This window comes from Natator depressus, chromosome 15 (genome assembly GCF_965152275.1).
Source record: "Natator depressus isolate rNatDep1 chromosome 15, rNatDep2.hap1, whole genome shotgun sequence".
Classification (NCBI taxonomy): domain Eukaryota; kingdom Metazoa; phylum Chordata; order Testudines; family Cheloniidae; genus Natator; species Natator depressus.
Genome location: NC_134248.1, coordinates 8,738,997 through 8,764,600, shown reverse-complemented (window position 1 = coordinate 8,764,600; position 25,604 = coordinate 8,738,997). Strand labels below are relative to the sequence as shown.

The 25,604-nt window shown below is 44.6% G+C and overlaps 1 protein-coding gene across 2 annotated transcripts in view; it reads left to right on the top strand.

Annotated features, from left to right (window-relative positions):
* The first annotated feature begins 10,773 nt into the window (after nt 1-10,773).
* Nucleotides 10,774-25,604, top strand: part of FBXO21 (F-box protein 21) — a 43,764-nt gene continuing 28,933 nt past the window's right edge. The window contains exons 1-7 of one of the 2 annotated variants that reach the window (XM_074972698.1): nt 10,774-10,986; nt 15,178-15,313; nt 16,506-16,600; nt 21,437-21,558; nt 24,240-24,347; nt 24,693-24,829; nt 25,237-25,373. In XM_074972698.1, coding sequence (XP_074828799.1) covers nt 10,805-10,986; nt 15,178-15,313; nt 16,506-16,600; nt 21,437-21,558; nt 24,240-24,347; nt 24,693-24,829; nt 25,237-25,373 — 917 coding nt within the window. In that variant the 5' untranslated portion in view covers nt 10,774-10,804. Of the gene's footprint in view, nt 10,987-15,177; nt 15,314-16,505; nt 16,601-21,436; nt 21,559-24,200; nt 24,348-24,692; nt 24,830-25,236; nt 25,374-25,604 lie in introns of both variants that reach the window. The other variant, XM_074972697.1, reaches the window with a different exon arrangement.

Sequence of the window (25,604 nt, the reverse complement as noted above, 5' to 3'; positions counted from 1 at the left end):
AGCAGGGAGGGGTGTGGGGGGGTGGGAGAAAACCTTTTGTAGTGATAATCAAGGTGGGCCATTTCCAGCAGTTGACAAGAACAGTAGGAGGGAAAATAAACATGGGGAAATAGTTTTACTTTGTGTAATGACCCATCCACTCCCAGTCTTTATTCAAGCCTAAGTTAATTGTATCCAGTTTGCAAATTAATTCCAATTCAGCAGTCTCTCATTGGAGTCTGTTTTTGAAGTTTTGTTGTTGAAGAATTGCAACTTTTAGGTCTGTAATCGAGAGACCAGAGAGATTGAAGTGTTCTCCGACTGGTTTTTGAATGTTATAATTCTTGACGTCTGATTTGTGTCTATTTATTCTTTTGCATAGAGACTCTCCAGTTTGACCAATGTACATGGCAGAGGGGCATTGCTGGCACATGATGGCATATATCACATTGGTAGATGTGCAGGTGAACAAGCCTCTGATAGTGTGGCTGATGTGATTAAGCCCTTTAGTACTCCTTTTCTTTTTGCGAATACAGACTAACACGGCTGCTACTCTGAAAGTCCTCCTTTAGTTCTCTTTGAAAATCCCAGCCTTAGAGAGCTAAAAGCTGTGTTACATCCAGCCTGCTCACCTGGTGCATCCAAGAGACAGAACAGGGATGGGGGAAGGGACAAGTGAGTGAGTTGAATTCAAGGGCTCCAGAAGCTGTCATCAGCTTGCCCTGCCTCGCTGGGATAGTTGACTTTTAACATACCGGGCTGGCTTTCTTTTTAACTGAGCAAGTTCCATTTACTTTAGTAGCCAGTTTGCTCTCCTCACCTGCAAGGGTTTCATATGCTTAATTTCCTCCCCCAGAAAAGGGGACATGATCCTGCTAATCTCCTCTGTCATTCCACAAACACAGACCTTTCATCCGCCACCTGGACACAGTTCAGCTGGGTGAAATGGGTGTGTATGTGTAATATATACATAGCACATGGGTGGTGGAGAATGGAGATAGCCAGGTGATGGATTGAATGTATCTTGTGCAGTTGATGGCTTTGCCTGCTCTCTGTCCATTCAGTCCAGTCCCCCCTGGCTAGTTCCAACACTCCAATCGGCTGAGCCGCTCCAATCAACTCCTGTAGCAATTGGAGAGTGGTCATGATGGACCAGTGGGCTGATCCAGTCGGGCAATTCCCATGAATGGCAAAGACTGCCATCACCACCCCAAAATGCTTCACAGGGCCTCAGCTCACTTCTTACTCCAAAAGGTTAACAGCCAGGTGGTTCCTTACTAGATCTGGTCAAGACTGTTTGAATTTGCCAAGTGTGCATGAAAAAAATGCTCCCCATTTTTCCTGACCAGCTCCACTCTTTACCTTAGACTGACGAGCCGCTAAGCCACTGTGCTAAGCCTCAGCTCCACAGCAACTGTCCCCAAGGCTTTGCCTCCCCACAGTGGCTGCCTGGAAGTTTAGACGGGGGCAACATACAGGCCAGTCTTTATATTACAGGTGTACAGCACCCTAGGGGAGAGGAGCAAATAACAAAATCACTTTCTGCCCCCAAGGAAAGCAGAAACAGAGTTGAGGACAGGCTGCAGCACAAGAAGCCTCTCCCTGCTGTATTTTACCCCTAATCTATACTCAATATTGATTAGTTATTGACCTCTGTTAATTGCCCATTTCCCTATTCTTCCCCTCCCTTATCAATTCACACCCTTAGCCTGTGCTTGTACCTCCCACATGAGAGGCCTTCCCAGCATCCAGCCCTTGCTCAGCCATGCAAAAGGGGGCAGTAGCACTTCAGGAAAGGTAGGTTCTGGAGATGGCAGTGGGGCATGAAGCACCTAAAGCTAGGAGGATGCTAATGCTCTGGGGACTTGCTCCCCTTCTAGATGGCTCTCTCCAGCGATGATTCCAGCCCATGGAGAGACTGAGGGATGCAGGGAGCAAGGAACTTCACCTTAAAGAGCCAAATTCTGCTCTCAGATCGGTCGGTCACTTCCCACAGGAATCAATGGCAGTCAATGTATACCCGCCTAAATGGCAGCAGAAGTTGGCCTCTGTTCTGAGTCCCGTTCTGAGATCATTTACCCAAGCGCGATGTGACTAGGAAGAGTTTGCAGGACCAACTCTTTAGAAGCAGCAGTGTGTACACACTGGGCACAATCTCCATAAAACACATACGGTGCACAGAGGCCTTGTTATTACTGATGGGGGTAGAAGGGGTGTCCTTGCTGAGGCGTCCGTGAGCTAAGCCAAATACACCAGGCCAGATGCTAAGCTGCTGTAAATCTGTCTAGGACCACTGAAGTCCATGGAGTTGCTCTGATTTACCCCAGTGGAGGATCTTCTCCGGGGCTGCTGATATTCTGAGAGGGAAAACTTTATGCTCTGTGCTAATGGTGCTGCTCCCGTCAGGCTACACAGGTGTGGCTATTGCTAGAGTGAGATCTGTTGCTAGGTTTGGCATTATTATTATAATTTCTTAATTACTCGCATAGTTCCCTTGAGGATCATGGCCCTTCTCAGAACAGATAGAGATGGGTGGCGCTCAGCATGGCCCTCATTTGCTTCTGCGGGGAGTTTCAGCACTGGCATCAGTGCGAGCAGAGTTAAGGCCACACGGAGTGCTTATAAAAGCCCATCCCCAATCAGCACTGTTTATCACCTGCATTGAGATGGCAGATTCTCGTGAGGTACTAAGGACCCCCAACTTCCATTGGCTTCGGTGGAAGATGGGGCGATCGTCACGCCTCAACATTGAGCCTGAGGGCAGGAGAGGTTACAGTCATAGAATATCAGGGTCTGAAGGGACCTCAGAAGGTCATCTAATCCAACCTCCTGCTCAAAGCAGGACCAATCGCCAACTAAATCATCCCAGCCAGGGCTTTGTGAAGCCTGACCTTAAAAACCTCAAAGGAAGGAGATTCCACCTCCTCCCTAGGTAACCCATTCCAGTGCTTCACCACCCTCCTAGTGAAATAGTGTTTCCTAATATCCAACCTAGACCTCACCCACGGCAACTTGAGACCATTACTCCTTGTGCTGTCATCTGCCACCACTGAGAACAGTCTAGATCCATCCTCTTTGGAACCCCCTTTCAGGTAGTTGAAAGCAGCTATCAAATCCCCCCTCATTTTTCTCTTCTGCAGACTAAACAATCCCGGTTCCCTCAGCCTCTCCTCATAAGTCATGTGCTCCAGCCCCCTAATCATTTTTGTTGCCCTCCGCTGGACTCTTTCCAATTTTTCCACATCCTTCTTGTAGTGTGGGGCCCAAAACTGGACAGTGATTATAGCTTTGCATGCACCAAGCCGTACTCACCCGCAATGCATTATTCCCTAGTAATCTTGTTCCAAATCTATCCCAGGCTGTGGGATTTCAGCTCTGGCTTCTCCCATACAACTACCTTTATTTACTAAAACTTCAGGGGTGATGGAAAAAGCTAATGAGATCGTGGATTTAAAGCGTTTCGTTCCAGGACTTAAATGGGCTCTAGTGGGGTCAGTGTTTTCTGGGTTTTGCTAAAGCTATGAGGATGGCATGTGAACTATTTACACATCACAGCACATGCCTCTCTTCTCCCTGCTGAGACAGTATTACAACAGGATGGACACGGCCTGGACTCTAAAATGCCCCGTGCGGGTACTGTTGCCTATAAGGGCCAATGACAAGAAGCTGCAAAGCTCATTTCAAACACAGTCGTTTATAGACTCTCTGCTGGTGAGAACTGCTCACAGTGAGTTGCTGATCACACAAGAAGGTACCTTTCTTTCTCATTTGTGTCACAAAGTGTGGGCCAGATTGTGTGGGCACGACTCAGAGGCAGTAAACCCAGCTGTGTATGGGTCCCCCGCTGGTTTAAGGGATCCCACAGGTTAGTTCTTTGCAGCAGCTTGCTCTGAATCACCACTGAATAGAGCTAGTTGGAAAATGGTCTATATGTGGGGGTGGGACTGGGTTTCCATGGAAAATGTGGATTTTGTTGGGTCCTGATGGGATCCAGGAAGTGGGCAGGTGGAAATTCAAATCCTGAAAACTGAAATCTTTGGGGTTTGAGGCATTGGTTTTTTGATGAAAAATCAAAAATTTCCATGGAAAGTGGGCACTTTGAGACCCCCCCCCCCACACACACACACACAAAGTTTAGTCAAAAAATCAATTCTCCAACCAAAAAAACAGCTCTGACAGAAAATTTTCAACCAGCTCTACTTGAAAATGTAGCAAAACAGACAATAAATGCAGCAATCCCTGCCCCATCTGCTCTGGAGTTTACCCTGAGTCTGAAAGAATTGGGGTTTTTTAAGTCGTGTGTTCAAAAAATGTAAAAGTTTGTGTTTCCACAAGTGCCAACCAACAAGCAGCTTTAGCTTTACTAATGAGGTTCCAGACGTTTTGCATGTGTGTGAACTGCTCCCGTCGATTCCAGGGTGAGCTGATTGCACCCATCCAAGGCTGTGTTCGACTCCGCTAAAGAGTGCTGAGTTCATAGCAGAATCCATTCATTTCAAAAACAACTGCAGCTGGTTGAACAATGCAAAACCAAAAAATGGGGACATTTTTGTTGAAATTTTTCATTGACATTTTAAAATTAGACCGAGTTTTGACCAGCACTTTATCCAGTCAAAAAACATATAGCAGGGCGGGAGAGGGAGATTGTAAAAATGTCTTCAAGAGTTGGGGGGAGGGAGTTAGTTAAAATTCAATCTTTTGTCCAAAAAAATCCTTGAAAAAAATCAAAATTTGAAAAAACATCTACCAGCTTCAGGAAAAATACAACTTTTAAAAAACTGTATCTAAATCCACCTTTAACTAACAAGCCTGCATGACTCCAAAGCAGCCATTCATGTCTGTGTGGGGTATAGAATGGCGTATTAACAAAATTCACTCTGATGCTTCTGATGTAGGAATGCATTTCAGACCCTTCCTTAAATGAGGTTTGCTGATATGCAGCCTTGAAGTGACGGTTTGAAAGCCAAGAAAATGCAGGGCAAACATCAATTCTGGTTACAGTGTTGTAAAATAGACAAATGTCAGGAACTCCCAAGTTTGGGTCAACTACTGACCTGGAAGAAATAGCTTTGGCCTGTTTGGGAAGCCCCTCAGAAATCGTGGTTTCTTATATTTTGAAAAGAACTGAAGAATGGTGAAGATTGAGTTCTCCTTGCTTCTGGCAAAGTCTGAGTTCTGGGCTGTATGTGGTTCCCCGGAAGCAGGGTAAGAGTGCCTTTCAAGCAGGACTGGTTGAATGGCACTGGTTCCCATCTAGTTAGAAACACAGGCTGAAATTCTCCTAGCTCCCAAAGGATTTTGGGTGCTCTGTTCCAATTGATTTTAAAAGGAACTGGGTATCCAATTCCCTTAGGCAGATTTGAAAATCTCAGGTTTTTAAATGACTTGTCTCATGAAGAGCAAAGGCGCAAAAGTGAAATGGAGACATTTGTGAAATGTGACAAAGGTTTGGCGAAACCTCTACATTCTAGAGGTTTCCTGAATCCTCTAACTGTCCTGGGTTTTCCCATGTTAGCTGGAACTCCATCTTTTCCAAATTCTCTCAGCCTAGTGACCCTTCCGCCTTCCCCTCGTATCATTGTGCCTTTCGTTTATTTTTTAAACGACACCATGAGTTAAGACTGGAGCATCACCTTGACTCTCACTTTGTGTTTCCTGAGGTGGGTGGACAGATTGGTACATTTTGTAGCATTAAATGTGATTCAAATGTAGGTTTCTTTCTGAGGAAGGAGGGTGGGGGTTGGGAGCGGGAGTGAGGGTGGGCAGGTGTTGTATTTGATCATATCAGTGCTTTAAGCAGTCAGAAACATGGTTTCCCCTACCTCTGAGCTCTCAATGCTGCTAAAATCTCTGCCATTCATACAATGTACTCCAGCACCTCTCTCATGGACTGACTCCTGCTCTGTTTGCGAGGTATCCACACTGTTCTAAAGCATGCACCTCTCTGTATAGTTCCAATCTTTTGATTTTATGGAATAAAATACCTATGCCTGTTTGCATTACAGTCAAAATAAAAAAGTGGACGAAATCTGGTGGACTGTCTTGTTAGTTGTTTTTTCTTGTTCTCTTGACACTGGAAATGCCCTGTCTACCTCACCACATCCCACTGTCCCTCCACTGACTAACAATAGTAGAAAATACTGGTGCTGTAAAAAAGAACACCGTGAGATCTCTTGTATTTCTCTGTGACAGATGCTCACTTTCTTGCAGGGCTGCTTGGTTTCTGAGCATTACATCATAACCCCGTTTGCAGTGTGAGACCTCTGCGGGGTACTTACACTGGAAAAACATCTAAGCTGAACAGGGTTAGAAGCCTACTCTGTCTGTTGGACACCATCCATTGTTGGAGCTGCACAATCATAGTGCAGTGAATGCCAGAGAGAACTGGAATGCTTGTCTGGCATGAAGAATGGTGGCTGGGGGCAGGTGAGATGGATAGAATCACTGTGTAGGTATAATGTTGCCCATGCCTACTGTACTGTCTGCTGATATATATTGCCTTTACTTAGATACAACTGCTTTTAAACACACACACACAAACACGCCTAAAGCCCAGATCCTGACATGCCTGTACTTTGGGGACATTCAGTTCAAGATCAGAATCTAGATCCAAATTTTGCAACTCAGGACTTGATCTCCAAAACAATTAAGTTACCCATGGAGCCTTTCAGGCCAGCAAAATCCAGATCCAGTGCCCATATCCCCAGGGCAGTGTGTTTGCTAGTGGGAATCTCACACCACAAAGGGCTGCCTGGTAATCATGAGGAAGCTTCAAAGAAACCTGAAGAACTAGGATAAAAAGGGCAGAACTAGCCCCAAGGGGGATTGGCGCTGGTTGTGGGCTCTGATGCAGAGATCTCAATGGTCAACAATTCAGAGAGGGCGGGGCTCATTAATGGGGTGTCACAATTCCCATAACCGCATCTCTCCAGGATGTTCTGTCTGGACCAGACCCTGCCCTTCAGTCCCGGGCAGGGGCTTGAACAGTCTGGCCAATAACCCAAAGGCTGGTCAGCACTGTTACCCCACAAGAGACACTGCTTCCCCAGCTCCACCAGGGCTTTCCCAGTCACTGGAACCGGTCACTATTGGAGATGGGCCTGGGGCACAGAACTCTGATCCCAGGCTGGATTTCTACCCTTTCCCCAAAGATTGGGGTGTTGGGATATGAGGTTTGGTCTCAGGTCCATCGCTAATGGACCCAGAGATGCTAATAGCACAGGGGACAGGGCCTGGCAGCAAAGCACATCACCTCCTAGTGGGTATGTGCAGTGAGTCTTCTGAAGGCGCTAAGAAGGGGATAGTGGACAGTGGAATCCATTCTTCAGAAATACCTATGCCTGTTTGCATTACAGTCAAAATAAAAAAGTGGACGAAATCTAGGTGTGTGTGGGTGAAAGAGAGAGCAAGAGAGAGACTTCCTAAGCACCTTGATCTATCGCATGCATGATGAGTCGATACCAGAGATGGGGGCCATCCAGCAAATTTCTGATTTGGATTTAAAATACCCAAAGGGCAAGGGATGTTTGGCCTTGTGACTTTCTTTCAGCTCATTATACAGATGGGAGCTGGTGAGTAAATTCAGATCCAGGTTCGGATTCAAAACCTCTGCTAAATTCCAGGGGCTTGAGATCCAGGATTTTGGTCTGGGAAAAAGCACGTCTCTCTTGATTGAAATGGGGCATCAGGAAAGAAAATATAAGGTGGGGAGTAACTAAGGGCACTAACATTAAAAAGACTGAAACAAGGAAAAGATCAAAGGGCCAAACTGTAAGAAGTAAAAAAGTGACCTATGTGTGCCTAGCCGGCCCTTTGCGCTGTGGCTGGACAAACTGCCCTGTTATGACACTCATTCATATTTAAGCACTTAAGTAACTTTGGCCTGATTCCAGAGTGGATGGGTGCGCACAACTCCCACTGAAGTCAATGAGATGTCAGCAACTCTTGGAACCAAGCCACTCGTTCAGGTGCCTACATATGGACTTAGTTGTTCAACTTTAAGCAATCTATTTTGAAAATTTTGGCCTTGGGGTAAATGAGAAGGAGAAGGGCTCAGTTCTGATGGGAGCTGGGTAGGTGACTAGTCCCAAATACCTCCTCTTAGAAGGAGAAAGCGGTTGAAACGCAGCAGCCTCATTGGCTAAGAGCAGTTGAAAAGTGGTGTCAAACTGTCAATGACATCACTAGGTGTCACAAGAAGTGGGGAATGGACAGTTCCTAGAGCAGCTCTTGAGGGCTCCTCTTGAAGGGTGCATTCCTCCAAGCAGCTGCTCAGCTGGCAGAGTGGGACTTGTCCATAAAACCCTGGAAAGAATGAATGGAGGTGGGGAGAGAACAGGATCATAAGGGCAGGTCCGGTTACAGGTTCAGTGATCAGCCAGTGAAACCACAGCCTGAAGCAGCTCCAGCCCACCCTGAGAAAGGTAGAATAGCAGTAAGAGAAATGCTGGGTCTTCCAAAAGCTGGGCCACTTTTTCATACAATTGGCCAACCCAGAAAAACAGGCCTGAGACAGGGCACGGGCAGTGGATTCATGGGCTGTAGTCTTCAGTGTCGAGTTGGAGATCATACAGCCCAGGAAAAAAACAAGGCTTTTTAGCAGTTGCATGTTAATGGGAATCAGGTGCCAGGGCTGTAGGAGAGAGGCACTGAGAGATCCCTGGGCCAAAGTAACTGGATTCAGCCATTCCAAATATTCCCCTCACAGGGTGGTTTACTGGGGTTCCAGGGCACGTTCCCTGAGCTCAGGTATGACTGGGCTGGGAAGGAGTCAAACGGGGTCAAAGAAAGGGGTTTGACGGTGACCGCCCTTTGATGTGTAACCCTTCTGCCAGGTGAAGCCAGCAGCAACAAGGGCTGTGTTCAGTATCTAGGGGTTCCTCTTCATCAATACAATACAAAACTGGCTCAAGCCCCCACCCAGTGACCTGGGACAATTACACACCACCCCCTGGGCGCCTCTAAGAGGCCATACTTCCCCTCTCGCTAGCACAGTCTGAGTGTAGCAAAAACTTTTAATAAAAGGAGGGAAGTAATTCAGCATTAATTTGGGAAAACACCACAACTAGAGTTCATAAACACAAACCAGGAGCAAAAGACCCACTCCCAAGTAAGTTGGGCAGTGTCCTTTTCCCCTCAGGGTCTTAAGTCCAGCAACCCAAAAGTCCCTTTAACGTGCCCGTCCCTTCTCCGCACCCCACTCACAGTTGCTGTCCTTGGCCAGCGCAGCCCCAGAGTTCAGAGGTTCATCCGCAGAGTTCACTTCCCACCCTGTGTGGAAGGGGGCAGGTAAGGAGGCCCCTTACACGCTCCGCTGCTCGGGCACTCGCTCGTCGCCCCAACAGCCCATAGCCTTGCCTCTCTGCGGGGCTCTGCTCTGGCCCCCTCTGCCAGCCTCCCTGCTGGCCACCTGCCACACCTCTGCATCAGGCACCCTGCTGGCCACTTGCCACGCCTCTCCACCAGCCACCCTACTGGCCACGCCTCTCCACCAGCCGCCCAGGTGTCTTCCAGGCCCCCCACAACACAGCTCTCAGGGATTTCAGCTGTTAGTGGGGGAGCCGCCTGCTGGTGCCCACTGGGCAGTCTCTTGCAAGAGACAGGTTTCAGAGTAGCAGCTGTGTTAGTCTGTATTCGCAAAAAGAAAAGGAGGACTTGTGGCACCTTAGAGACTAACAAATTTATTTGAGCATAAGCTTTCGTGAGCTACAGCTCACTTCATCGGATGCATCTGACCGGACTTTTAACGGCCCAGTTGGCAGTTCTGACAGGAGCCGCAAGGGTCCCTTTTTGACCTGGCGTTCCTGTCGAAAACTGGAGGCCTGGCAACCTTAGTGCTAGCAGAACATATTGAAAGAGGAACCTGAGCTCAGATCGAGAACCCGGGCTCAGATCTAGACCTGGAATTCAGATCGAGAACCCGGTCTCACGTTGGAAACTCAAATTCAGATTGAGAACCGGGGCTCATGTTGGGAACTCAAATTCAGATCCAGAATCCGGGCTCACGTCGGGAACTCAAATTCAGATCCAGAACCTGGACTCACATTGGGAACTCAAATTCAGATCAAGAACCGGGGCTCACGTCAGGAACTTGAAGTCAGATCCAGAACCTGGACTCACGTTGGGAACTCAAATTCAGATCGAGAACCGGGGCTCATGTCGGGAACTCAAATTCAAATCCAGAATCCGGGCTCACGTCGGGAACTCAAATTCAGATCCAGAACCTGGACTCACATTGGGAACTCAAATTCAGATCGAGAACCGGGGCTCACATCGGGAACTCAAATTCAGATCCAGAACCCAGGCTCACGTCAGGAACTCGAAGTCAGATCCAGAAACCGGGCTCACGTCGGGAACTTGAAGTCAGATCCAGAACCTGGACTCACGTTGGGAACTCAAATGCAGATCGAGAACCCGGGCTCACGTCGGGAACTCAAATTCAGATCCAGAACCCGGGCTCACGTTGGGAACTCGAAGTCAGATCCAGAACCCTGGACTCAGATAAAAAACTCGCTTTCAGCTCAAGAACCTAGGCGCTGACGCAATGGGCAATGCGAACGCCTCCTGCAGTCCTCAGCCTGAGCAGCTCTTGTGCCTGCTGTGGGTGGGCCCTGCGCCCTGCTTTGCGCCTCTTGGGGAGCATGAACTTTGCAGATGCTCCCTAACTCCTCTGCCCCTGAGGCGCGGCTGGGCACGCAGCCTTTGCTCTGCGCCTCTCTTGGAATCGGACTTTGCAGACGCTCCCTACCCCTGCGGGTCCCGGCCGCGCCGCCGAGGGGGCGGGGCGGCGCGGCGCGCGGGTCACTCGCTCAGGTAAACAGCCAAGATGGCGGCGGCGGAGGCCGGCGGGACGGGTCTCACCGACCTGCCCGGGGAGCTGCTGGAGCTGATCCTGTGCTGTGGGGTCCTGAGCGCCACCGACATCGGCCGCGTCTCCTGCACCTGCCGCCGGCTGCGGGAGGCGTGCCAGGCCCGCGGCAAGGTCTGGCGGGAGCGCTTCCGCCTCCGGTGAGCGCCGAGCCGGTTCCGACCCAGCCGCGGGGGGGCGCAGAGGCCGAGACGGGGGGAGCCGGTTCCGACCCAGCCGCGGGGGGGCGCAGAGGCCGAGACGGGGGGAGCCGGTTCCGACCCAGCCGCGGGGGGGCGCAGAGGCCGAGACGGGGGGAGCCGGTTCCGACCCGGCGCCGGGGCCGAGCCCGGGCGGCGGAGTTTCAGGCTCTGACCTACCCTCCAGTCGGGTCCTTGGCCCTGGGCATTTGCTGACTCAAGTCAGACTGATCTGTGTGTGGACAGACCGGGGGTTGGGCTCAAACCTGAGTCTGAGCCTGGGTTTAGGAGGCTGTGTAGACACCCAGTCAAGGCTTCCCTGGGAGAACACCCTGTGTACAGTATCCCGGATATGTCTACACTGCAGTTAAACACCTGCTGCTGGCCTGTCTTCACTGACTCTCACTGGGACTGCACCGCTGTAAAACTGGAGTGTAGACGCTCCCTCCTCAGGGCTCAGGCTCCAGCCTGAACATCTACACTGCAGCTTTACAGCCCCGTAGCTTTAGCCCTGCGAGCCCAAGTTGGCTGACACCGGCCAACCATGTGTGTTTGTAATTGGAGTGTAGATGTACTTCCAGGGTGCTGAAATGTGGAATAAAATGAGTTGAGTGAATAATTGATTTTCTGATTCTGGGGCTGAACCAAAAAAATCTGGAAAAAATATTTAAAAATATTCACTAGTTCAATTTTTTCATGTCAGCCTCCACCCCCATAATTTTTTGTTTCAGGTTCAACAAAAGGTTTTGATGGACCCAAAATGTGGTGGTGTGTTTTCCTTTTTGGGTCATTTTTAGATTGCACCCTGTTTTGCTGCTGTTTGTTAAAAAATAGTTAAATTTCTAAATGAAATTCCTTTTCAATATTATTTCATTTTGTTTTGCCAAAGCTATTCACCAAATTTGACCTGAATTCATAAATAGTTTGTGTCTTAAAATCTGTATTTTTGGCAAGTTTACTGTTTGCTGGAGATTTTTTTGCCCAGCTCTAGTTTGGAGAGAGAGAGAGATTAGAGGGCAGTGATGCACCTGTCAGATGCGTGTGACTCAGCGCTACTCACTCCAGAAATTTTGGTGGTAAAATCCAATAAACAGGACATGTTATTCTTAGGTGACCCTATTTTCTCTGAATCAAAAGCATCATACTCAACATGATTTCATGTGAAGAAGCGTACACATAGACTAATGCCCTTTTAGTAACATAAGAAATGTTACATTTGTTTTTGTAATCGGGAGTCCATAGTGTGTATTGCATCTCGACTGTAGCTCAAAATGACAACCAAAGCTAGTAAAATATCTTTTGCTGACCTCTGATGGAAAGGACAAAGGGCAAATTAGGGAACTCTTCTGCCCTGCCCCATCGAGATTCTAGCTTGGTGAAACAAGGAAAATAACGTTGTCAATCACAAGCATTGGTTGAAATAGATAAGTATGTGTAAAAAGAAAAGGAATACAGACTAACACGGCTGCTACTCTGAAATAAGTATGTGTGTAGTTCAGAAGGCTTTCAATATAAGCTATTGTCAATAAAATTGGTTTTGAGGGCTGCCAAATTGGATAGTGCAAGAGATTACATCTGCTCATTTCACTTTCTCAGAAATCATAAACTCAGTAGATGATAAGTGTTCTCAAATTAATTTTTAACATATAAAATTTCAGTTTGAATATACAATGTACTGTTCCAAGGGCTAAAATCACTATATAATCTGTGATGAATCTCTATAATTCACTACAGCTATTGGGCTTTCTAGATTAGAATAAATGAATCTGCTACTTGGTTTTGTTCATGTCTTGGCACAAAAAAAACCCAGTTGTGTTCATAGAATATCAGTGTTGGAAGGGACCTCAGGAGGTCATCTAGTCCAACCCCCTGCTCAAAGCAGGACCAATCTCCAACTAAATCATCCCAGACAGGGCTTTGTCAAGCCTGACCTTAAAAACCTCAAAGGAAGGAGATTCCACCACCTCTCTAGGTAACACATTCCAGTGCTTCACCACCCTCCTAGTGAAAAAGTTTTTCCTAATATCCAACCTAAACCGCCCCCCCCGCAACTTGTGACCATTACTCCTTGTCCTGTCATCTGCTGCCACTGAGAACAGTCTAGATCCATCCTCTTTGGAACCCCCTTTCAGGTAGTTGAGAGCAGCTATCAAATCCCCCCTCATTCTTCTCTTCTGCAAACTAAACAATCCCAGTTCCCTCAGCCTCTCCTCATAAGTCATGTGTTCCAGTCCCCTAATCATTTTTGTTGCCCTCCGCTGGACTCTTTCCAATTTTTCCACATCCTTCTGGTAGTGTTGCTTTCTCTAACTGCCAGTTGGCTTCTAAAATTTAGGTTAGTAAATTAAACTATTCTTTCTCCACCTGTGAAAGAGGCTACTGAACAATAGTTAGTTCATCAATTCAGCAAGCTATGACTTTGGGTAGGTAGTCGGATATGTTCATCAACTCAGTAGTTATAATTTCAGGAGCAGGCCTGAACTTTTAGAATGGTTCAGAGCCATTCTTGAAATTGATTATGGTGAGTGTTTAGTAGATGCTCATGTTGCAATAGCATCCACTTATTTGATAATAGAACTTTTGGCTAGAGTTTAGATATTGACCTTGTAATCCTGGCCAGATTCCATTTTGAGTACTTACATTTTCTCTCTCTCAAATTCTCACTGTAATTTTAGTTGGATAAATTATTCTTTACTTACCACCCTAAAATAAACAGTTGTTAGTATTGTTGCAATGTGGCTGCATTTTAGTCATGGGTGAGTAACTGGGGATCCATTAGAATGAAAGGTACTGTAGAAATACAAATGTATTTGGCTAGCCTCTAAATTTGTGTGCCAGCAAATTCAGGGTAGCGTTACTTTTAACTAATAGTAAAATATTCTCCATATGTTTTAGTTCAAATAGTATAGTTACACATTGACTTGGTTAATATCTATTAAATAGAAATAAAACATGTCATTCATTATGTTAAGAATCTGAACACATTTTATTTAAGGCAAGTCATGTCATTGCTTGAAGAAAACCTAGATTTTTACTTTTCGGATTTGTGATGGGAAACAAGGATGCATGAAAACTTGTAACATTCTGATAGAATTTTTAAAATAAATATTAAAAATTACAAGTTGCAAGTGATCTCTTATCTTAAGAAACAGCACACAATATTTCAGCTGTACTGAGTGCAGTTCTGCTTCATCTTTTAAACACCTTCATTAAGCAGTTGATTTTTCTGTGTCTTTTGAGTTGTCATAGGTATCATTGTGCTAGTTCCTATTCTCTTAGACTGGGGCTGCCACTCAGCAAGGTGTCTCAAATGATGCCAGTTTATTGGGGCAAGTGCTTTTGTCAATATTAGCCTTAGAAATAACAATTGCAATTGAGTTTTCATTTCAAATACATTTTGTGCCTTAGATAGTGAGGAGGGCTTTGTACTTTGTTAACTTTCAAACTGAAGGGCTGATCAAAACAGGTGCATCTTTAAGTTTGTGTGTGTGTTTGTGCACCTTAAAAGTACTTGCAGAAGCCGTTAGTAAGATCTGATTTCATAATTCTGTGATTTTCCTGCAAGAGTTGATGTCCTTGTTTACACCTAACTCAGTGTCCAGAGCTATATTCTGCATACCCTTTTAGTTAGAGATTTCAGCTGTAGCAGGAGAAACATAGGGCAATGAATTCAAGTCCTGTTAGGTGAGAACAATGTCACCTTTAAGCTGTTTTGTCTTTAATATTAGAAAATATACGTAGTTTAACCTATAGGCTTATTCTCTTATTGATCTGAGGACTTAAAATTATTTTGTAAAGCTTTAGGGGGAGATTCTCAAGTGCCTGAGGTATTTAGGAACATAAATCCCATTCAAGTCTCTGATATCTGTGCCTCTTCAGCACTTTTCCCCACAATGCTTACTTTGTGTTTACTGTAATTTCTTATGATCTAACCAGAAATAATCAGACTGGAGGGGAATAGGAATTATACTCTGCTGCTTTTACTTCAGTATGTGGATAAATTTTTAAAATATAACGTCTTGACTTAGTCTCAGGTACCCAAGTCACAGACGGTTAACTGCCTAGCAATAAGTAACATATTTTACAATATTAAACTGTCTTATGGAGGCTGCAGTATTAACCACTGAACCTGTTCCTGTGTGTGTTACATAGGTGGCCATCACTTCTGAAATACTATAGCCAGACAGACAACGTTAATTGGCTAAAGGAATATAAAGCACGGCACAATGCTGGCTTAGAAACGCAACGAATTGTAGCATCATTCTCCAAAAGATTCTTCTCAGAACATGTAAGGTTTCTAATTTATTTATACACTTGAAAATAACCTAGCCGTTTGTGCACTAGTATCTCTGACCTCATATTTCTTGTCATCTTCTCACTCAGAGGCTGAATCTTTACATTTCCTTCTACTAGCCATTGTTCTTATTATTTACTTATATTGCAGTAGCATCTAGGAGCTCCAGTCATGGACCAGGACCTCATGTGCTAAGTGCTGCACAAACATAGAACAAGAAAGCTGTCCCTGTCCAATAAAGCTTCCAATCTAAGTGTAAGAGAAGAGAGAACAGATGGATACAAGGGGAAGTATGAGGAAACAATGAGACACTATTGACCAAATAGACAAGAGGGATGTAGGGTGGGGGAAGGAGTGTAACACACAAGCAGAATAAAGAATGTGATGGTGGTGGATATCATGTTAATTCCATAATTTTTTTCCCCCTTGGGTGGGTTTACTTAGGAGGGGAACAGCTAAAGGGAAAGGAAGGGAATAAGGCAAGGGAGGAGGGGCAGGTGTGGACTGAAGCTGATGTCAAGGGCTTTGGGGTGGCGGGGGGTGAGGATAGGAGCAAACAGCCAATCAGCACAGGGCAGAGGAAGACAGAAGCTGGAAACCTACTGGTCCTTCAGAAGCAGCTATCTCTCTCATTCTTTTCAGATTAGTTGGTTCTGCCATTTTTATAGATTTTGTGACAATGTGTTCTCATGAATGGAGGGTACTGGGGCTAGACAAGCATTTTTTAAGAAATAATATGGATGTAATCAATAGACACACAAAGCACTATGTTTTACAGTTAAGTAAAAGTAACTTAAGTATTTTCCATGTCCATTTCTGTAGCATTTATGAACTTTACATTCAGTGTAAAACTAACAGGACCACCGTGTCACCCACATGAAGAATTGCTGCCCTGTTGTTTGTTTACTGGGGCACATGGCTGGTCATTGGTGTTTACTCAGATGCATCTTGCATCGTAGCTGGAAGACTGCAAAACTTCAGGTCATTTGAATTATTGGAGGCCTAGTACTGTAGATGAGCACCCTCCAGTGAGAACTCTCAGTTTGCCAGACCTGGAAAATTTGTTCAATTTCACTTGTATACACAAAGTATTAAATTGGGTTCTTGAAACTTCTTTGAAATTACCTATCTCTGCTTGAGAAAGTAAACTGTTCTGTAGTGTATAACACAGTGTCCTGTTTGCCAGGTCCCCTGTGATGGCTTCAGTGACATTGAGACTCTTGGGTGCCCGAGTCATTTTTTTGAGGACGAGCTGATGTCTATCCTTAACATGGAAGGAAGGTGAGAAAACAATCAAAGGCATTAGAAATGGAAGTGGAAAAGACTGATTTCATGTTAGCTGAGTGGAGATGAATCCTACAGTGCTGAATGCACTCTGGTCATATTCAGGGTCATTTCATCCTCCCTCGTTTAAAATAAACAGATAAATGTCACAGCCTAATAAATCTCAACATTATGAAGTTTATCTTAATATTCACCTTTCTTTCCCTTAGGTAGTAGCTGTCTCTTTGTTTTTAAACTTCAGAACAAGCATAATGGAAATAACTTTCCAGAGGGGAAACACTTCAAATATTCTACAATAAGCATGGCTTTTGGCACAATGTGCTTGTAGTCCTTTCTGTTGCTTTCCTGGTTTTTGGTGGAATTGCAGCTTATGACGTCTTTTGTCCTGAAATCAGGTTGTTTGAGCCACTACAACATGCACTGTTTGGTTAAATTGCATAAATACGAGCGCTTAAATTAAAGGTAGAAAGAAACCAATGCACCTTTGGTTCTTGTCTGTGTAAATATTTTTGTTGCCATTGTTAATCTCTGGAGCAGTGAAGAGGTGAGCATTATCATTCAAACAAGACTCCATTACAGTGCTGTGCTATCAGTGGCATACAAACAGTAGAAAGCTGCTTCTGTTGTGATTGAAATGACAGTAGATTTCTCTTAATGTTTCCTGGTTGCCTGTTGTCCTGATTAAAGGGACTGTTTGAAAAGACAAACTGGAATGAAACTATTCATTTAATTTTCTCTTCACATTATTTTGTAACTTCTGGGTTGAAAATTGTGGCTTTCATTTTGTATTTGACAACTGGTTAAACACAATTTGAGCTTTTGCACTCGCCAAATGCATTCCCATAAAGCAGAATTCATGCTAATTACACCCTGATTGAGCTGTAGTCCTTGCCATTCAATATCATTAGGCTAAATTGTTTCCCTGGAAAATGTCCCAATAAAGGGGCTGTCCCTATGGAGCATCCTGATTAATTAGTGGAGGATAAAGTATTATGAAATTTGATTCTTTCAGTTGGCAGGATGGAGAAGAATTGCTTGGTCTGTGGCTTGGGGGAGAAGGAAGAGCAGGGGAAGAGAAGGGAATTCTCTTCAAGGAAGCAATTCAAATGTGTTTCAATGGAAACTCCACAGCATGAAGAAGGAAGCCAGACTGAACAGTAACATTTATTTTCTGAGCAAATGTAAGAAACTGCACATTCCAGAGGACTCCCATCTATAACCCTCTGACCACCACATACAACTCCATATACGCTGAACAGCTCTGTAGAAGGACCTCAGAAAACTGAGAAGTCCTCTTCTGTACCTTACATACTCCAGAAGAGACCATCTCAAACAAGAAATCATCTTATGGTCCCACACACTGGAAGAAAAAAAAACCAGGAGACCTACCTAGTGATCATGCAGGAAACACAAAACAACTACTTTAAAAACAAAACAAAACCCCACTTCCAACACAAAAACAAAAAGTGGAACCAACTATTACAACTCCACAATGCACAGAGTACCACCTCCAGGAGAAACCACAGATACCATGATCAAACACATGGACACCGAATGACAACCCAGCATCATCAACCTATCAAGACTGCTCCTAACCGGAACTGAAATATCTGTACACTCCAAGAGACTGAATTTCTGCCCCACCACAGAACCTGATACCTTACGAGCATGTGGAGAACTAGAAGAAATCTTCTGTTTACTCCATAACAACACTACCCACAACTACCACCTCCCCACTGACAGTCCATAAGAAAAAAAAATAATCTGATTGGGTGCCCTACCATAGAATCATAGAATATCAGGGTTGGAAGGGACCTCAGGAGGTCATCTAGTCCAACCCCCTGCTCAAAGCAGGACCAATCCCCAATCAAATCATCCCAGCCAAGGCTTTGTCAAGCCTGACCTTAAAAACTTCCAAGGAAGGAGATTCTACCACCTCCCTAGGTAACGCATTCCAGTGTTTCACCACCCTCCTAGTGAAAAAGTTTTTCCTAATATCCAACCTAAACCTCCCCCACTGCAACTTGAGACCATTACTCCTTGTCCTGTCCTCTTCTACCACTGAGAATAGTCTAGAACCATCCTCTCTGGAATCACCTCTCAGGTAGTTGAAAGCAGCTATCAAATCCCCCCTCATTCTTCTCTTCTGCAGACTAAACAGTTCCCAGTTCCCTCAGCCTCTCCTCATAAGTCATGTGTTCCAGACCCCTAATCATTTTTGTTGCCCTTCGCTGGACTCTCTCCAATTTATCCACATCCTTCTTGTAGTGTGGGGCCCAAAACTGGACACAGTACTCCAGATGAGGCCTCACCAATGTCGAATAGACATTGGACAAAACCACCCAGCAGATCATTACATCAGTTGCTTTAAGAAAAAAATTTGACTCTGAAATCCTCAGCAAATGTTATATCTGCCACAGTCCCTACCACTGACAGGATAGCTATAGGTTTCAGAGTAGCAGCCGTGTTAGTCTGTATTCGCAAAAAGAAAAGGTGTACTTGTGGCACCTTAGAGACTAAGAAATTTATTTGAGCATAAGCTTTTGAGAGCTACAGATCACTTCGTCGGCCCTGAAATCCCAACCACCAGATAGCGATCAAACCACCAGACAAAGTGGGTGCCATGATAGTCTGTATGTTGTGATGTGTACATCAAAGAGGAAAACAGGTAACTCTCAGACACTACCTACTGTAAAGTATTTCAAAAAGACCCCATACCACTGTTTACACAGGAGTTTAATGATACAGTACCATCAAATCCTTCCTCAAACAGCTCCAAGAAAAACTTTACAATCTCATCCCACGCAGACCCAGGATACACAAATGAGGGAACCTAGGCAGACCCATCCTAAATGGCCATGAAGGAATGTCAGGACTCATTGAAATCATCCTCAAACTACTTATGACACAAGTTTCAGCTTCCTCTGAGACAAAACTGATTTCCTCCAGAAACCCCACAACATTAACAACCTCCCTGAGAACACCATCCTTGCCATCGTAGATGTCCTCTCCCTATATACCAACATCCCTCATAATGATGGCATTGTTGTCTGCCTTAGATACCGAAAAGGTAATTTACAACACTCAGAAATCCACCCTAAACGCAGCATCAAACTCATCCATTTCATTCTCACCTGCAACAATTTCACATTTAACAAACGTTTAGCACAAACCATGGGAACAGCCATGGGTATTAGGATGCCTCCCCAATATGCCAAACTCTTCATGGGCCACTTTGAGGAAGAACTTTTGGGAAAATGCACTATGAAACCAATGATATACCTGAGAGAGATCAATAATTTTCATCTTCAAGACAGACAACCTAAACTCCCTCATAGATTTCTACCATAACTTCAGCCACCATCACCCCTCCATCAAACTTTCCCTTGTGCCCTCCCACACCAGCATCAGCTTCCTGGACACCATGATTAGCTTCAACAGTGGAACCCTACAAACGACTATACAAGAAACCCACAGATGACCACACTTGCCTTGAGAGATCCAGCCATCACCCCAGACACACCAAGAAATGTATCTACAGCCAGTTACTCAGATACCACAGAATTTGTTCAGAAAGGAAAGTTCAGGATACACACCTAAACACACTTAAAACTGCCTTCTCTAAACAAGGGCATTCCACCAGAGAAGTTGATTGCATCTTGGAAAGGTCCGCCCAAATACCCTGGGAGAACCTGCTTCAATACAGAAGAAAAAACCCACTGACTGCACACCCTTAGTTGTCACCTACAACCCCACTTTGGAACCCATATTGGGTTCCTCAAACAGTTACAATCCATATTTGATGGGAACCACATCCCCAAAGAAATCTTTCCCAACCCCGCTCTTCTGGCTTCCAAACAACTCCCCAACCTCTCCAGTCTCATCATCAGAAGCAAGCTCCACATCAACTCAAAACTGCACCAGACCCTGCCAGAACAAGAGATGCAAAACCTGCAGATGTACTGTCATTGCCACAATGATCAATATCCTCCACAGCACACCTTTCAAGATTTATGGCTCCTACACATGCCTGTCACATTCGGTGTACTTCAACCAGTGTATCAAATGACCCAGCAACAATTGTGTAGGTGAAACCAGACTATTGCTATGCTCTGAAATGAACTCACAGAAAAATGATAAAAGACAAAAACACCCTATCCCGTGCGGCCAAACACTTTTCACAAAGCAGTTGCTCTATATGTGACCTCTCAGCCCTTGTCCTGAAATCTGCAGAACACCTTCCAAAGAGAGCTTGGCTAGACACCAAAAATAATGGACTCAATAGAGACACTATTATGGCTCATTACAACAATTTGTAACACACCACACTGCCTGCTAACCATTTTAGGTAGTTTCCTACAGTGTGGAGAAACCGATTCGCTTAACAAAATCTGTCCCAACTTGTGTTTAGTTCAGACACTCTGTGAGGCTTGAAAGCTTGCAGCTTCCACCATCAGAACTGGGTCCGATAAACACATGGCAGTAATAGTGGGTGAAATAAAACTATGGTGAAAATTAATGGAGTTCTGCCTTCCCATTCTGGGTCTGGGACCTGTCCACTTGTTAACATTCTGGAACAGAAGAGTTTGAAGAGGCATTTAGTAGTAAATTGGCAAAGGCCAATGGTGACCCTGATAGATGTGATTTATGAGTGTCTGTAAATTGGAACTGTTGGCATTTAAATCCCCTAACCATGTATGCCTTGGCTGTATTCAAGATCACCTCCTTAAACATCCCCTGATCTTTGAAATGACCGGGCTTGCAGAGATTCTGCCATTGCTTGTTAATTTAGTAGGTGATAGGGCCTTTACATTTTTATGTTTAATTCTACAGGAAGTGTCTAACCTGGAAGTACTATGCAAAGAAAATTCTTTACTTTCTACGACAACAGAATATTTTAAAAAATCTGAAGGCATATCTTGAACGACCTGGGGACCAATTGTCATTTTTGGAAGGTGAGTATTGGCCTGAGAGAAGTCTCATGGTTTATTGTGATGGATTCACGAGGTCTGGTCTATGCCTTACCCTGTAACCAGTGTCCTGTGAGTGTTTCTGCAGTGTGCCAAACCAAGGATCCACACAGATCCACGGAGCAGAGCTGTGGCCTCTACAACTCAGAAACTGGGCTTTGAGGCACTAGTGATCCCTGTCTCTGGGGCTCCCTGCATTGAATCCAGCCAAGCCAGGGTCCTGGGAGAGACTCATTCCCACCCCTTTAGGGCACAGTGCTCTAAGTATCTGCAGTAACACCAGGCAGCCTTTTCAGAACACGGTAACTATTGATTAATCACCTGCAATACAGAGTCTGAAAGTCTTTAGGTTAGCATGAGAGGATACGGTTCCTGTTGATGGGAGCCAGGGCATTGCCATGCCCTGCTCCCCTTTTGTCTCCCAGTGCCAGGAGAGAATCTTCTCCTGTATCAGTGTACCCTGCTCTTAATTCAGACACCTGACACCTTCCCCCTTTGTTCTCCAACTTCGGACCTTTGCTCTGCTTTCCTGCAGAAAGGTAGGGGGAGTCTCCTCCTTTTGGCTGTCTTTTGGGTGTGACTTTTCCAGGCCGTTGGGATTTCCATTGTCTCTTCTGGATAGGGTTACCAACCCTTCCAGTTTCGCCGGGAGTCTCCCGGAATCAGGCTGTACCTCCCAGTGGTTACTAAAGCCAATCTGGGAGATTTTAGGATGCTAAAAGTCTGGCTGCACAGCAGGGCTAAGGCAAGCTCCCTGGCCCTGCGCCGCTCTGGAAGTTGCCGTCACGTCCCTGCAGCACCTAGGCGGGGAGGGTCTTCACATGCTGCCCCTGCTGCGAGCACTGACTCCACAGCTCCCATTGGCCAGGAACTGCGGCCAATGGGAGCTGCGGGGGCGGTGCCTGCAGGTAGGGGCAGTATGCGGAGCCCCCTCCCCCACCCCGCCAGGGGCTGCAGGGATGTGCTTTGTAGCTGCATTGTTGTAATTGGTCAAAGTAAATGTGCTTTAATGAGAATTGCAATGAGTTTTGCTTCTGTATATGTTTAATGATATTTTGTCTAGAAAAGTATTTCTGGTGTGTTTTCACTTTGTCCTCAGATGTTTTAGAATAAATAGTTACATTCCATGCCTATTTGGCTCACAGAATGAAGATTAATGTTTAAACATTATGAAAGGTTTGTTTACACCATGTTTTGTAACCTCTTCCTGTGTGAAATGAAATCTACATTTATTAACTATCTTTCAACTTTGTTCCTCAGGGTAACTCTTTGCAAAAGGCATTTGCTGTCATTTCTTTAAATTGTCAAGTAATCTTATTTTTCTTTAAAATGTTTGCTCACCAGTGTAGTCTTAGGAGATGCACTTATGTGATTGTCACAGGGGACAGTATTTATATATTATCAAGCAGCCTACTTCAGTACCATGTTAGCAGTATAATGTCAGGCACTCAAACTACACTAGGCTTCTTAAAAATTAGGTGTAGTTTATTTAAAATAAAATCCTGAACAACCTCCTTTTAAAGTTCTAATAGTGGGGGGAAAGTGCTCTTTAAAGAAAATTTGCAGTATTGCTGGACACCTGCTTTCCCCAAAGTTCATACTCTTGAGCTACGTCATGTAAGCCTGAAATAGAGAACTATGGAGAGAATATGTTTAGACTTTGGAAGTGCAGGGTTTTCCCAAGATTTGGGAGAGAAGCAATCAGTCTTGGTGTGTACTCTAAAAATATAGTAAATGTGAAAGTTAAAACCCAGTTTAGAGAGTTTATTTTGGTGTTATGAGTTAAAAGTGGTGGTAGACTTTAGAGAAGGGAATGTGTTGGGGCAGGCAATAAAAGCCAAAGGCTGCCACTTTGTGGGCTTTTTTGGAGGGGAACTCTGTGGCTGATATTGCAGGAGGTGTGTTTGTCATGCATATTAGTCTGCTAATATATGGGGCACTTTGCAAAACTAGAACAGACATGATCCTTTTTGCAGAGATCTTAGAGATCTTCTGCAGTTGAATATAGACAGGACAAGAAGTTGGACAATAGAAAGGTTTTGGAAAGAGCAGTGACAAGGCAACCAAGGAAGGATTCTCGGAAAAAGTGTTTTTTCTCAAGGAGTTTGACAGAGGACACTTGGACAAAAATGAGAGACTGTTCTAAGAATAGTGGACATGTTAAATATGAGCAGAAATGGAGTTGGATTGCGAGTATGGAAGGCCTTAAAGGTGAGATTCTTGAGTTAGCAACTGCTGAAAATATTCGAAGAGGAAGGGAAGAGAGATGACTGGTACAGAATTGATCTAATGCAGCTTCCCCTATTCTATGTTAGATTCCATTACTTCTGCTTTCAAGACACTAGGGGACAACTTAGCCCTAAAGAGAAGGAGGTTGCATACTTGAAATTCAAAATCTGAAAGTCTGAGAAGTGGTTGCAAGACGTAAATACATGTCTCTTTAAAAGTCAAAGGATTCATATAATTTGTGTCTGTCTCCATGTTTTATGCATTTGGGTATGACTTTATATCAGAACCAATGAACATTTTAAAAAAATGTGTTTTGCTAAAATATGTGCTTTTAAACAAAGAGCTGGAAAGTGAAGAACAGACCAAAATCCTGTTTTTAAATAGTTTATCTGTTCCAGGTGCTGTTTTAATTGACCAGTACTGTAATCCTCTCTCAGACATCTGTCTAACGAGTGTCCAGGCGCAGGTTGACGATATCACAGACAAAGTTCGCAAAGCCCTGCGGACCAAAAACCCTAGGCATCCAAGCTTGTCTCCAAAGGCAGGTACTGTAGAGAAATGTGGTCTAGTTGGCCCTTTCAGAGTGATGTTGCTCGTCTTTATGTTGCCTAAACAATGTTTATTTTGTTTAACTTACTCCATAATTTTTAAATAGTCCTAACACGGGGCTTGGGAGGTGTCCTTTTCTTTCTTGGAGCCATTACAAACTGAACAGCAATCAAATCACACTCTTGAGTGTCCTCTAAGATCTGAAAGAGGAGAGTCTCTCTCCCATGAACGTTATGAAGTGTTCTGTGAAGTTTGTTCTATTTCAAGGAATGAGCAGCCAGTCTATCATTACTTAAGTAATAATCTTTTCTCTCTGTCTTGTCACTCTGTATTCATTTTAGGAGAGGTCTTGATTGTTCCTGATGTGGAGTTTCAAAGACAGGTACTGGATGCTGTGAATTGTGTCCTGTATGAACAGTTAAAATACAAAGGAAATGAGATGGATTACTACAACTCCTTGAATTCATACATTCACCAGGCAAGTGTGTATTTACTGAACCAGCCTAGGAAGCCACTGCTAGTACAAGTTTGAGAGAGAATTCTACTTACACTTTTTTGTCATTTTTGCATGGATGAGTAAGTAAAATAAATCTGTATGCACCAATCCTGCGTTGAGCAGTGGGTTGGACTATAGATGACCTCCTGAGGTCCCTTCCAACCCTGATATTCTATTCTATGAATGTCACAAAGGGGTGGCTTGCTGTAAACAGTATCATATGTTAACTCTCTGTGCACTTGCTGCTGGGTCAGTGGATTTTGAGGCATTTTGAATAAAATTGCATCTCCGCTGAGAATCCTGGTACTCTAGAAATTGAATTTTTTAATGTCCTGCATTAAATAACCTATGATTTGTAAGCTTCCCTCTGATTTAATCTCATTTTTCAGGTTTTAATCCGTAGGACAGGAATCCCTATCAGCTTGTCTGTGCTCTATTTAACAATTGCCAGGCAGTTGGGAGTCAGACTCGAGCCAGTCAACTTTCCTAGTCACTTCCTGCTGAGATGGTGTCAGGGGAAAGAAGGGTGAGATTTCTGTTAATTCTGTTTGACTTTTGGGAAGACCAATAAACCATTTACCCCCAGGAGACAGTTTTCCCAACCTGAAACTCTGTTGGCAGAGAGGTCAAGTAACGCAACCATCTCTGATGACAAGATGTTAAAATAGGTCAGGTTGAAAGTTCCTAGTTAACTGTTTTTTCACATGATGAAAGCATTGTATGTTTGTTTCTGACGGAAATGGAAAAGTTACTTTAA